General features: G+C 43.2%; 3 protein-coding genes across 3 annotated transcripts in view; 2 read left to right on the top strand and 1 right to left on the bottom strand.

The window, feature by feature from the left end:
• The window catches only part of LOC308089133 (hibernation-specific plasma protein HP-55-like), a gene marked incomplete at both ends in the record, with an annotated part of 4,719 nt that extends 55 nt beyond the window's left edge, over positions 1–4,664 (top strand). Inside the window, 6 exons of the mRNA XM_080433702.1 lie at positions 1–27; positions 264–812; positions 1,507–1,577; positions 2,106–2,308; positions 3,478–3,619; positions 4,467–4,664. The exon at positions 1–27 is cut by the window's left edge and continues 55 nt beyond it. Of these exons, the coding sequence (XP_080289828.1) occupies positions 1–27; positions 264–812; positions 1,507–1,577; positions 2,106–2,308; positions 3,478–3,619; positions 4,467–4,664 (1,190 nt within the window). The remainder of the gene's footprint in view (positions 28–263; positions 813–1,506; positions 1,578–2,105; positions 2,309–3,477; positions 3,620–4,466) is intronic.
• A 1,463-nt stretch (positions 4,665–6,127) lies between these two features.
• Positions 6,128–6,376, bottom strand: LOC308089131 (transcription elongation factor 1 homolog; the record flags this gene model as incomplete). The annotated part of the gene is made up of 1 exon (XM_080433700.1): positions 6,128–6,376. One exon carries the CDS (start codon positions 6,374–6,376, stop codon positions 6,128–6,130), a length of 249 nt encoding a protein of 82 aa, XP_080289826.1.
• A 1,570-nt stretch (positions 6,377–7,946) lies between these two features.
• LOC308089130 (prestin-like) lies at positions 7,947–10,145 on the top strand (the record flags this gene model as incomplete). The annotated part of the gene is made up of 1 exon (XM_080433699.1): positions 7,947–10,145. One exon carries the CDS (start codon positions 7,947–7,949, stop codon positions 10,143–10,145), a length of 2,199 nt encoding a protein of 732 aa, XP_080289825.1.
• Between the last annotated feature and the right edge of the window lie 2,069 nt (positions 10,146–12,214).

Here is a 12,214-nt window from a genome sequence, read left to right as displayed (position 1 = left end):
CAGGTCATCACCATGCAGGACATGAAGGTAACATATCTGACCTGACTGACCAGGGTTGGATTTGATTGGGGATCCATGTCTCTGCTTCCAAAGCGTCAAATTTGCTAAAATAGATCTACAAGCTCACGCTGTATCGCAATGCCAAATGCTATTTTTGCTGTTTGTCAGATGAGGAAGAATTATAGGGTTTAAGTGGTTAAGAAAATGCCCACCCGGCCACCCCCCTCCTATTTTCTTTAAACAATCTAACTCATCACCTTCAGGTCATGAAGATAACGCTGCAGACCAGGCTGCAAACAGCCTCTCCATGGTGACCTCAGCAAACAAAGGTTTTGCCTTTAACCTGTACAGGCAACTGGCTGCTCAGACGGACAACCAAGGCAAGAACGTCTTCTTCTCACCCGCAAGTGTCAGCCTGGCCCTGGCAGCCTTGTCTGTAGGGGCCCGGGGCCAAACCCACCAGCAGCTCTTCAGTGGTCTGGGCTTCAACAGCTCCGTACTGACCCAGGCTGACGTGAACCAGGCCTTCCATGGACTTCTGACCGCAGCGGACAAGACTTCATCAGAAGACATCAGTGCAGGAACCGCAGTGTTTGTGGACAATAAATTCAAGCCACGGCCTGAGTTCCTGCAGACCCTGAGTCAGTCCTACATGGCGGACGGGTTCAGTGTGGACTTTACCAATCCCACAGAGAGTGCTGCTACCATCAACAAGTATGTAGGGGAGAAGACCCACGGCAAGATAGACCAACTAGTGGAAGACCTGGACCCTGAGACCGTCATGTTTCTTATTAGTTACATATACTACAAAGGTAAGAGATGTCATCTCTGGGTTCAGTTCTTATGTTTTTAGAATAATTTCATATACCAGACAGAAATAAAACTACTGTTATTAGTTATTATGAACCTAACCATGTGTAGGGTTCATCTATAACTCAGTGATTCTCAACCTTTTTCAAGGAATGACCAGTATGATTAGGCCATGGACCCCCATTTGATAACATTTGTTTAATCTCTGGGACCCCAATATACGCTTACAATAAGGGTCCCCCTGGTGGTCCCCAGACCCAACGTTGAGCAACCGCCCTCTAACTAGTTCTATCATGGCTACAGTCACCTTCCCACATTTAAAGGAGGAGTTCACCCAAAAAATTACTTATTTTCTATAATTATTATTATTAATTACACACCCCATGAAGCCTTGATTTCATGGATTTATTTTTGTTTTTGTGGCATTCCTAAGACAATAATTTGATGACCGTGTGTATTTCCGGTAGGAGACACAAATAATCTACTTTGTGTCTCCTACCGGATACATTAGCCGGTAGGAGACGGGAATCAAATTATTAGCTTAGGAATGTGACAAAAACAAAAAAGAATCCATGGATTCAAGGCTTCATAGGGTGTGCAATTGATAGAAAATAAGTCATTTTTTGGGTGAACTCCTCCTTTAAGTTTCGTCTCACTTTTGTCATCGTTGTTTCTACATTGCTTTCTGTCAAACAGGAAAATGGCAGACTCAATTTGACCCTGCAAACACCAAGGAGGATATGTTTAATGTGGTTGAGCAAAACCAGGTACCTTATCCCATAACACTACTGTCTAACTTGTAAAAGTTTTCAATTTGTTTTAAATCTAGATCTACAAGCTCACAACGTGCAACATATGTGTTTATTTTTGTTTGCTCATACTGTTTTCAAATAGAAGCTTTAATCAAATGTAACTCTTTCAAATTGATTAGAAGATTTTGCTATAAACAACTTATTAGGCCCTGTTCTGACTGGCAGCTCAAATCTGATTTGTGGTCTATATCCAGATTATAGTTGCATTGCTTTTATGCAGTCTGAACAGCGAAAGAAAAACACATGGAAACTATTTTTGTAAATCAGATTTGAATCACATTCCTTAGCCTGGTTCACACTGCATCAAACCAGCCCGACTCCAATCTGGATAAGAATCAGATTTGGGCTGTCAGTCTGAACAGGGCCTGAGACAAAACGTGGGTAACTGTTGGTCTAGGACTCTCCTAAATCGGGATCGGCATTGGACCCAACAACCTGTCATGGGTCAGGGCTCTTCTAATGATCCTCATGGTGATGTTGCAGGTTCCAGTCCAGATGATGAACATGAAGGACATGTTTGATGTCTGCTATGACCAGCAGATCTCCACCACTGTCCTCCGTTTACCCTTCAACAGCTCTTACTCCATGCTGCTGATGCTGCCTGACAGAGGCAGAAATTTAGCTCAACTGGAGGAGGCCATTTGCCCCATGCACTATGCCAAGTGGCTCAATGGGATGAAGAAAAGGTTTGAAATTACACTTTAAAAAACATATACTCTGTACAAACTTTTAACACATTTATTTCTTCACCATTTTATTCAAAAATAGCCAATCTGCAAGTTCAAAACATCATGATCAAAACACCTTGTTGTGATCTCCTAGATTTGCTATTGTTGAAGATTTTTTTTTAATTTGACATGCCCAAAATAGGGACATCAGGGTTTATTTTATTACCTTCAAAATGTAATACATGTTACTTATTACTTTAAATAAATAAATAATACAAATAATAATAATACATTACATTTATATAGCACTTTTCAAGGTCAGAATATTACATTCTGTGCCAAGTAATGACTTTTGCAACTTTCAAAACACTTGAAACTAGAAAAAGTGCTCCTCGGAGCACAGGTCTCCGCCAGGTCAGGTACGTTATTGTGGCCTCCTGGTGGCGCTATAATAGGCCAATGTGAAAAGGGTGCCATTTGTTCAAGGGCTTTTCACTGCAATCGGACACTGCATTCATGATTTGAGGCATTTTGTTCCAAAAATATGTTTGCAGAATTAGACCTGCTGGTGGCGCTATAACAGGCCAATGTGAAAAGGGTGGCATTTCTTCGTCGGCCTAATAGAAATGTGCGTGTGAAATTTCACGGAAATCGCAAGCTGCGTTCATGATTTGAGGCATTTTGTTCAAAACGGAACAATCCTGCAAACTTTGGAAGCCAATCTTAGGCAATCAGGATGGAATATGGGAAATTGGATAAATCCGTGTTGATCACATGACTATAGAGATACTGTGTACCGATTTGTGTGATGTTTGGACAAAATCTGTAGGAGTAGTATCAATAAATGTGTTTTGCACATATCGGCCTCCTGGTGGCGCTATAAACGGCCAATCTGAAACATTTGGGGCAGAGGTTCTGAGTTGGCATCCAGGGAGTGTGCGTGCACAGTTTCGCAGCGGCCGGGCCAACGGTGCCAGAGATTAGCTGCTAACGGACGGACAGGACGGACACACGGACGGACGGACGGACGGACGGACGGACGGACGGACGGACGGACGGACAGGGGGTAAAACATACTCTCTCGCCATGCCTTTCGGCCTGGCGGAGACAATGAATCAATCAGTTCCAGAATGATCTTATAACATGATTTTGCCGTAGTCTTAAGTGTTTTTGTATTTCCTTTTCAGGGGGTATGATTTATTTGTTCCCAAGTTCTCCATCAAGACTCATGTAGACCTGAAGGATGTGCTGCGTCAGATGGGAATGACGGACATGTTTGGTGCTGCAGCTGATCTCAGTGGCATTGCAGAGGCTGTGTCTGTGTCAGAGGTAAGAGCTGTCATAACGGAGTGTCTAGTATAGTATAAACTAGACTGTAGTTTATATCACAACAAAGGACAGAGACAGTCCATCAGTCCACAACCAAGCCTGACCCCCATATGTTGTGTTCTATTCTTGGATTACTGACTCATGTTTCACTCTGACACATTCACACAGTATAATAATACACTTTATAGTTACAAAGTAATTACAACATAAAATGAAACAGTAATAGTCATATACAATTTGTGTGAATAATATGACACCATAGATGCACCGATTGCTGCCATTAGGGAGTTAAAAAGGCTTTTTGGGGGGGGGGTAAAACAATTATTTGTAAATTAGATTTAAAAATGGTTATGGAGCTATCAAGCCTGAGGTCCAATGGCAGGCTGTTCCTGAGTCTAGGTCACCGTTGGTCACCAGCCTGGACTCTTACTGTAGGAACAACCAGTCCAGTGGAATCAGAGTTCCAGCAGCTCAGCTAGATATCGAGGTGCCAGGCCGTTAAGAGCTTTTAAAGTTAACGATTAAATCTTAAAGTCAATTTCTAAAAATAACCAGCAGCCAGTATAGTGCAGCTAGAGATCTCAAATTCTGCCCGAACCCGACCCGACGTTTTCAAGCCTGGTCAAGCCGAAAATGGATGCTAATTAAATATACATCCGGAAATATGTATATTTTTAACTAATTCCATATATATTTCTTTTTTTTCAGATTTTTCCGGGTTTTCGGGTCTAACATTAGGGCCCAATTAGGGCCGGGCCTTAATTTTCAGGCCCGTTGAGCACTCTAAGTACAACTAGTACCGGGGTTATGTGAACATCACTGATCTATAATCATTGTTTACGTGCAGGTTGTGCACCAAGCCACCCTGGATGTAGACGAGACTGGCGCGACTGCGGCTGCAGCTACAAGCATCGGCATCCAACCAAGAAATGGTCAGCCCATAGTCATTCCTCAACTGAAGTTCGATCGTCCCTTCATGGTTCTCATCGCTGACTCCTCTGACAACATTCTGTTCATGGGAAAGATCGTCAATCCAAACGTCTGATGAGACAAAGGGTCTGTTCACATTCAAGCACCTTAAATCCTCTCAAAACCTGTTTCTTATGGACCCTTAATCCTGACATCTGTAGTGTTTATATGTGTTGTTCTTGGATTGTTGAGTAGTTCTAAATGTAAATGTTTCGTCCAGGGATAGAATACTAGTTTCCTAATTATTCATAGTAACAGTAGCTGAAGGTAATCTAATATGAATGTACAGGCAATAAACATACTTGCATGACAAATGGAAATCTTTTCCTTTTTTTGTGCATTTCTGCTTCATTTCAATAGGTCAGTGTAGAGAGACAGTCACGGTGGGGGAGAAAGTAGGGGAGTGACAAAGAGAAATGGTCGAGCTGGTCTGGGAATCGAACCAGGGATTCTCTGCCATGGCATTAGAGCCTTAGTTGCTATTCTTGCTAATAAATAAATGGTTATTCAAATTGAACAATATACAGTAAGGTATTTCCATGCACCTCATATAGTGGATTATTTTAGGAAAGCAATCTAACATAAAATGGTTTGACATTTGCTTAATATTTCTTTAACATACGTTTTTGGGGATAATTTCATATAAGATTTTACAGTCCAATTGGACCTTATAGTTAATTACTCACAAAAGGTGTGTATACCATATCGTCTCTGTCGGGTGCAAAGCTCTATGTCCAGAACTGTTACTTTTCAGGATTGCAAAAGTAGCAGATCTACAAGCTCAAAAGATGTCGCTGTTTCGAGCTTGTGGATCTGCTACTGTTGATACTTTTGCGTGACACTGCATGGTTTGATCAAGTAGGACATTAATTTAAGAGAAAACACAAAAGGTTTAAATATGGAGATAAGAGATTTCTGCCCGACAGCAACGATATGTTACTACACATGTTACAATTAGCGAACATTGCTGATATACAAGCTCACCCTCGTGTTTTGCATTGAGATATGTTTTCACAAAAATGTTTTCTTTTATGAAAATGTTCCCCTATGACATGCTCAACATAGGGACCGCAGGTAGAAAGTGGTTAATGTGCCTCTATTGCGTCACTGATTAAAAATAAATAAATAAATCACATTAGTTTTGGTTGATAGAGTAAAAATGTATACACATAAAATATGCTGTAGAGATTGCCTATTCCTTACTAGATACTGTTCCTCAGTAAGGTTTGAGATAAAGTGTGGATACCACTTAATACTATCCTCTGATAGTTATGGATACAGACAGACTGTTTATTGTGTTTTCATCCTGACACATTTTGAACACCAAGAAAAGGGACATGTAGTTGTACTTGAACTTCTGAATTAAATGAATTACATGCTACTTGTTCTTTGATTTATTTTCTTTCTCCAAAAACACGTTCATGTAGGGTGGTAAAATCACAGTTAAGTTACATTTACAATATTATTTACAGCATTTGCAGTAGCCTACTGACTTGACTACTGAGTTGCATTAACTCTACAGTATGAAACCTTGAAGGGCTATGCATTGGCCTGTTCACAGGCATCTATCCACGCACTGAAAACATCCACCGGCTCTGACAGATAATGTATAGGCGTTTGGTACGCCTCCATGCAAATACGGCATGTTATAGATCCCACATTTCGACTCCTTTCCATTTTGACATCACAGGAGTTGTAGTGGTTGCAGAACGGGCAAGTGAACATGGTGTCCAGACCCATCTGTTGTTTCTTGGGTGCTGGCTTCCTCGTGGACTTTCTGCGTCCCATTGTTGACCTGTCAACGCCGCCCTGTTCGCTCTCCGCAAGGTCTGCTGTAACGTTCAGAGAAGCTGGGTTCGTAGTTGGACTGACTCCTGAATCTATGACGTGCCCCTTATATACATGTTGTGAGAGATGCCACATCATGCTGACCTCATTCTCACTTGACCCTATATCTATATGGAGCTTACGTAGTACCTATATCAGGGGTGGGCAACTTTGTAGATGGTGAGGGCCACTAAATTTCCACACTCACTCTGGGGGGCCGCATTGTTTATCGGCACTCTCGCCAGTAGTACCCCATTACTCAAAAAGCCCATAATAGTCATTATGTGATAAACAAGACCAGGAGACCTGGTTCTGCCAGACCCAAAATGAAGTCCTAGTATGTAACACACCTACAAACCACTTTATAACTGAAGTTCATGATGTCATGAATAGTTCGTGACGAAAGGGGACGTCACAAACATTTTTTTGGCTGGGGCCGGAGGACAAATGGCCCCTGCCCATGTATGGACGAAACAGGTACAAAGCCTCATGTAAGCCCGACCCCTTGGGTCTGGCAACAATAAGGGATATTAACAATTATTATTCGTTGTAACTTTGTTTTCATTTAGCATTTAGTAATGCTTCTATCAACTTACTACAGCTGTACTGCTAAACAAAACTTCACATTCCTGAGTATGCCTTTCAGAGTATTGCTGTAACCTTGGCTTAAAAATATTTTAAAAAAATGAACCCTAGAATTATAATTAATAAGGCTTCTATTAAAATAAACGAGAGCGCGCTCTACTGGTGGACTGTTGAAATTAAAATGGTTCATGGAAAGTTGCATGTTTGAAGGCAGCTGAAGGCAATAGTTCACCATTTCGGATATGTTTAGATAACTTTGTTTTTCTTTGTGATTTCAAAAGTGTTGATTTTGGCCTGGGGCCCCATTGAATGACGGTGCGGGCATGCGGCCCGCGGCCCGCCAGTTGCCTATCCCTGACCTATATCCTTATGGTGCTTATGGTATGTTACGTTCATGGCGTCAGCTCAGTGTCTGCGCACTGTCCAAGACGCCAGCATCGGCTTACATCCGTTCTGTCCATGACTCCAGTCTCGGATGACATAGGTCTCTTCAACCCTGCTCCATATATGGTATCTTGTATATGGTCTTCATCGTAGAGTTCCAGAGGTAACGTCTTTTAGGTAGCTCTATCAGACAGGACAAACCCTCTTCAACGTAGACTAAGCACAGAGCTCTGTCTCAGTGTGACACCTTAAACTCATCTTCACCTTTATTTAGGCGTGCTCTGACGTCACAGAACAAACGGTTCCATCAACAAAAATGGTCATACAAGAGTCTTGTGCTGCTTGTCTGCTGTACAGTCAGGTCACACGTTTGTTTGGCGCACCGACGATGTTAATCGACAACCACCCAGAGTCAAATAACATCCTCAGCTGTTATACTGGTACATGGTAGCATCACTGCCTAATACTGGAACAGGTACAAACAGGGGGTGAGAAACAGAAACGTCTCCACAGTTCACGGCCCCCCCACTGACATACCCGGTGTGCCCTGCTGTTCTGTGTTATGGAACACCATGTAACCACAGCCCAGGAGGACGCAGCTGCGCAGCCCGATGTGTTCCGCTACCGCATAGAGCGGCCGGTCTACGATGAAGGCTACATCCAATCCCAGCTCCTCCACCGTAGAGAGAGGCGTCGCCCTACCCTCCGACAGAGACTCGCGCGGCATGTGCCGTGTTCAACAGAGAGGGCCAAAGCAGCGGCTCTGAGCTTTCTGCCCATTTTAACATGGCTGCCTTCCTATCCGGTCAAGCGGTACCTGTTTGGGGATGTCGTTTCAGGGCTGAGCACCGGGGTTATGCAACTCCCTCAAGGTTTAGCCTATGCCATGCTGGCTGCCGTTCCTCCGGTGTACGGCCTCTACTCCTCGTTCTACCCCGTCTTGCTCTACACCTTCTTTGGAACCTCCAGACACATATCCATCGGCACGTTTGCCGTCATCAGCCTGATGATCGGCGGCGTGGTCGTGAGGGAGGCTCCAGACTCCATGTTTTACATCCAGGCCGCCAATGGCACCGACACGTCTGCCGTCTTAGACGTGGAAGCGCGCGACGCCATGAGGGTCCAGCTGGCTGTGGCGCTCACCGCCCTGGTGGGAATCATCCAGCTGGTCCTGGGTCTCCTCAGGTTTGGATTCGTGGCTATCTACCTCACCGAGCCTCTAGTGAGGGGGTTCACAACGGCGGCGGCCGTGCACGTCTTCATATCGCAGCTCAAGTACCTGCTGGGGGTCGAGACGCAACGCTTCAGCGGGCCCTTCTCCGTGCTCCATAGTGTCACGGCAGTGTTTAGTAACATCACCAGCACCAACGTCACGGCTCTCATCGTGGGCCTGGTGTGTATCGTCTTCCTATATGGGGTTAAAGACATCAATGAGCGCTTCAAGAAGACACTGCCTGTACCCATTCCTGGAGAGATGATCATAGTCATCGTCGCTACGGGCGTTTCCTACGGCGCCGGGCTGTCAGACAACTACGGCGTGGACGTGGTGGGGAAAATTCCAGTGGGGCTCCTACCACCTGCAGCTCCACACTTCTCTCTTCTACCCAATTTGGTCACGGATTCCTTCGCCATAGCAATCGTGGGATTCTCGATGGGTATCTCTCTGGCCAAGATCTTTGCTTCGAAGCACGACTACAGCGTGGACGCCAACCAGGAGCTGATCGCCTTGGGTCTGTGTAACTTCATCAGCTGTTTCTTCCAAACCTTTGCAGTCACTTGCTCCATGTCACGAAGCCTGGTGCAGGAGAGCACGGGCGGCAAGACACAGATCGCAGGGCTGCTGGCATCCTTTGTGGTACTACTGGTGGTGGTGGCTGCAGGGTTTATCTTCGAGCCTCTTCCCCAGACTGTGCTGGCGGCGATCATCATGGTAAACCTGTTGGGCATGTTGAAACAGACCCGGGATATCCCTGCCCTGTGGAGAACCAGCAAAATTGAACTGGCGATTTGGCTGGTGGCATTTGTAGCCTCCGTGTTGTTGGGTCTGGATTATGGTCTTCTTGTGGCTATTGGATTTGCTGTGTTGACTGTCATCTACAGAACACAAAGCCCCAAAAGTGCCATCCTTGGCCAGGTGACAGACACAGGGTTGTACTGTGACGTGGCTGAGTATGAAGAGGCAGCGGAGTGTTCGGGGATCAAGATTTTCCACTCCAACTCCTCAATCTACTTTGCCAACAGTGAGCTTTATGTGAACAACCTCAGAGAGAAGACAGGTGTGCACCCTACGCATTTACAAGCTGTCCGGAAAGCCAGGATCCACAAACAGAATTCTCCACAGAAAAAGGATGCTGATGTTAAACTGGAAATGGGCGTGACCCACAGTGAAGTGACACCCGACAACCAGGTTGAGGGGTATACGAATGGACAGGTCACAGAGACCCTCACTGAATCCGACTCGCAAGAGGACCGCTTCCTCGAACCCCTCACATCAATCCACTCTATCATTCTGGACTGGACGCCTGTCAACTTCGTCGACTCAGTGGGGGCCAAATCCATTAAATCTGTAATTAAAGAGTACGCAGCTGTGGATGTGCAGGTGTTCATTGCTGGGTGCAGCAGAACCCTACTGTCTGAGCTGGGTACCTTGCAGTTCTTCACAGGGGTTGTGACTCCTGAGATGGTATTTCCCACTGTCCATGATGCTGTGCTGCACAGCCAACAGCAGACAGGTCCAGCCACCAACCATTCTGTCCTCTGATGGAAGATACCTGATACAGTACAACCTCAGAGGTAGAGACCAGGCCATAGCTTTATAATAAAGCTTTATAAATAAACCTTTCATGACATGAAATGCAGCTCAAAGTGCTTTACAGAGCAAGAATAAAGCATAAGTGCTTTACGGAAAAAAGTACAAATGATTAACAATAAAGCAAAAAAAGAAAAGCAAAAACATAAAACATATGAAAAAACATAGCAAAAAAAGGCAGTGAATCAGGCAAAAACAGTTAATAAACAAGTAAAAGTCAATCCTACAAACAACCGGGAGCCAATGTAGTGAAGCTAAAACTGGAGTAACATGTTCTCTCATCTTAGTTTTAGTTAAAACTCTGGCTGCCGCATTTTGAACAAGTTGTAACGTGTCAGTTGTTTTCTTTGGCAGGCTAGAGTAAAGTGCATTGCAGTAATCAAGCCGAGAGAAAACAAAAGCGTGGATCATCGTTTTTGCATCGTCCAGCGACAGATAGGCTCTAATTCGGGCAATATTTCTAAGACGAAAGAAGGCAATCTTGGTAACATGATTAATAATTGTGTATTAAATTTGATTCAGAATCAATACTAACCCCCAGGTTCTTTATTGTAGTGTTACTATCTACAGTCAGGTTACAGAGTCTACTTATTATTGATTCTCTCTGCTCACTAGAACCAATTATGAGAACTTCTGTCTTATCCTCATTTATCTTGAGAAAGTTCTCACTCATTCAGCATTTGATGGTCATGTTTGTCTTTGTTATGTCCTGTATTGTTGTTACTGGCAGAGCTGTGTAACATTTATTTGCCTCTTCTCTTGGCCAGTGCACACTCGTAAAAGAGACAATGGTCTCAATGTGATTTTACTGGTTAAATAAAGGTTAAATAAAAATAAAATGATGCTGGACAGACAGGTCAAACTGTTATATCCTCTTTTTTTTTTTTGTTTATACTTATTTTTTTACCATTTTGTCTGCACTTTTCACTGTTCAGCTGCATGTTTGTGAAAAAGTTAGGTAAGCTATTTCTGCAAGTCAAATGACTGATTGAACAGGTCTTAAAATAAGCCAACATTGGTGAAACGACTGGTTTTAGGTCAGTCTTATGTTGGACAGTGCAAATTGACAAGTCACTTTCAATGCTGTCTCTTTATTATATTTATTATATTTATATATGTTAAGAATGATTAGTTACTGGAACACTGCCTCCTGCTGAGCTTTTATAAATAACCATGTTTTGTTTCTTTTCTACAATCAAATATTTGTGTATTCAAGCAAGCAAAACTACCAATATTTACAGCAGCACAAATTTGTATTTTCTTTTTAACTTTATTAGTGAGAATGTATTACAAATGTACTGTTGTTAAAAAGGGTCATACAAACAAAAGCGTTGGCGTTGTCATAATGACACAGATTTGTGCGACTGCATATCAGACACTGCTGTAAGCCACAGTATATGCCAACTGACAGGCAGAATATTGCTGATATTGTTAATTATTATTGTTTGATGTAGATGAAACCTTTCTCCCCAGACATAGTTCAGTTAAAATCAAGTCCAGTCAAGGCATCTTTATTAATGTAACACATAAACAACAGTTGCCCCAATAAAGTGCTTTCCCATGGGGTATTACAAAACAGAAACACATGATACCTAACTGTACATAATAAATAATAGTCCACAAAATGCCAGACTAATGTCAAACAGATAAAATACAATAACATTATACATTAAACAAATGCTAAATGTATTATTCATGCTAAATTATTGACTCATTATGTGACTATTCTATGCTTGTTGATCTGTTTAGCAGTCTATCTGTGATAATATGTAGCAGCAATGGTACCAATCTAATTGTTTTGAATTGAAGCTCTGATTTAGATCAGAGCCTCTAGTTCTGTGCAGCTACTGGAAAATCAGCGTCCTGAGTCCTGACTGTGATTTCACTCCAACATGGCGGCAGTGCTGCTGCCCCAGAGTAACCGCTGCGCCATCTAGTGGTGATTCCAACATTTTAAGAACTGTCGTCTCTTGTTCTGGAATCTCTTTGTTACCCGGAGGAATCTTCGAGGAGGGACTGGC

This window comes from Gymnoscopelus braueri (assembly GCF_963280865.1).
Source record: "Gymnoscopelus braueri genome assembly, chromosome: 7".
In the NCBI taxonomy this organism is placed as follows: Eukaryota; Metazoa; Chordata; class Actinopteri; order Myctophiformes; family Myctophidae; genus Gymnoscopelus; species Gymnoscopelus braueri.
The sequence above is the reverse complement of the archived record's forward strand: the minus strand, read 5'-3'. Positions and strand labels throughout refer to the sequence as shown.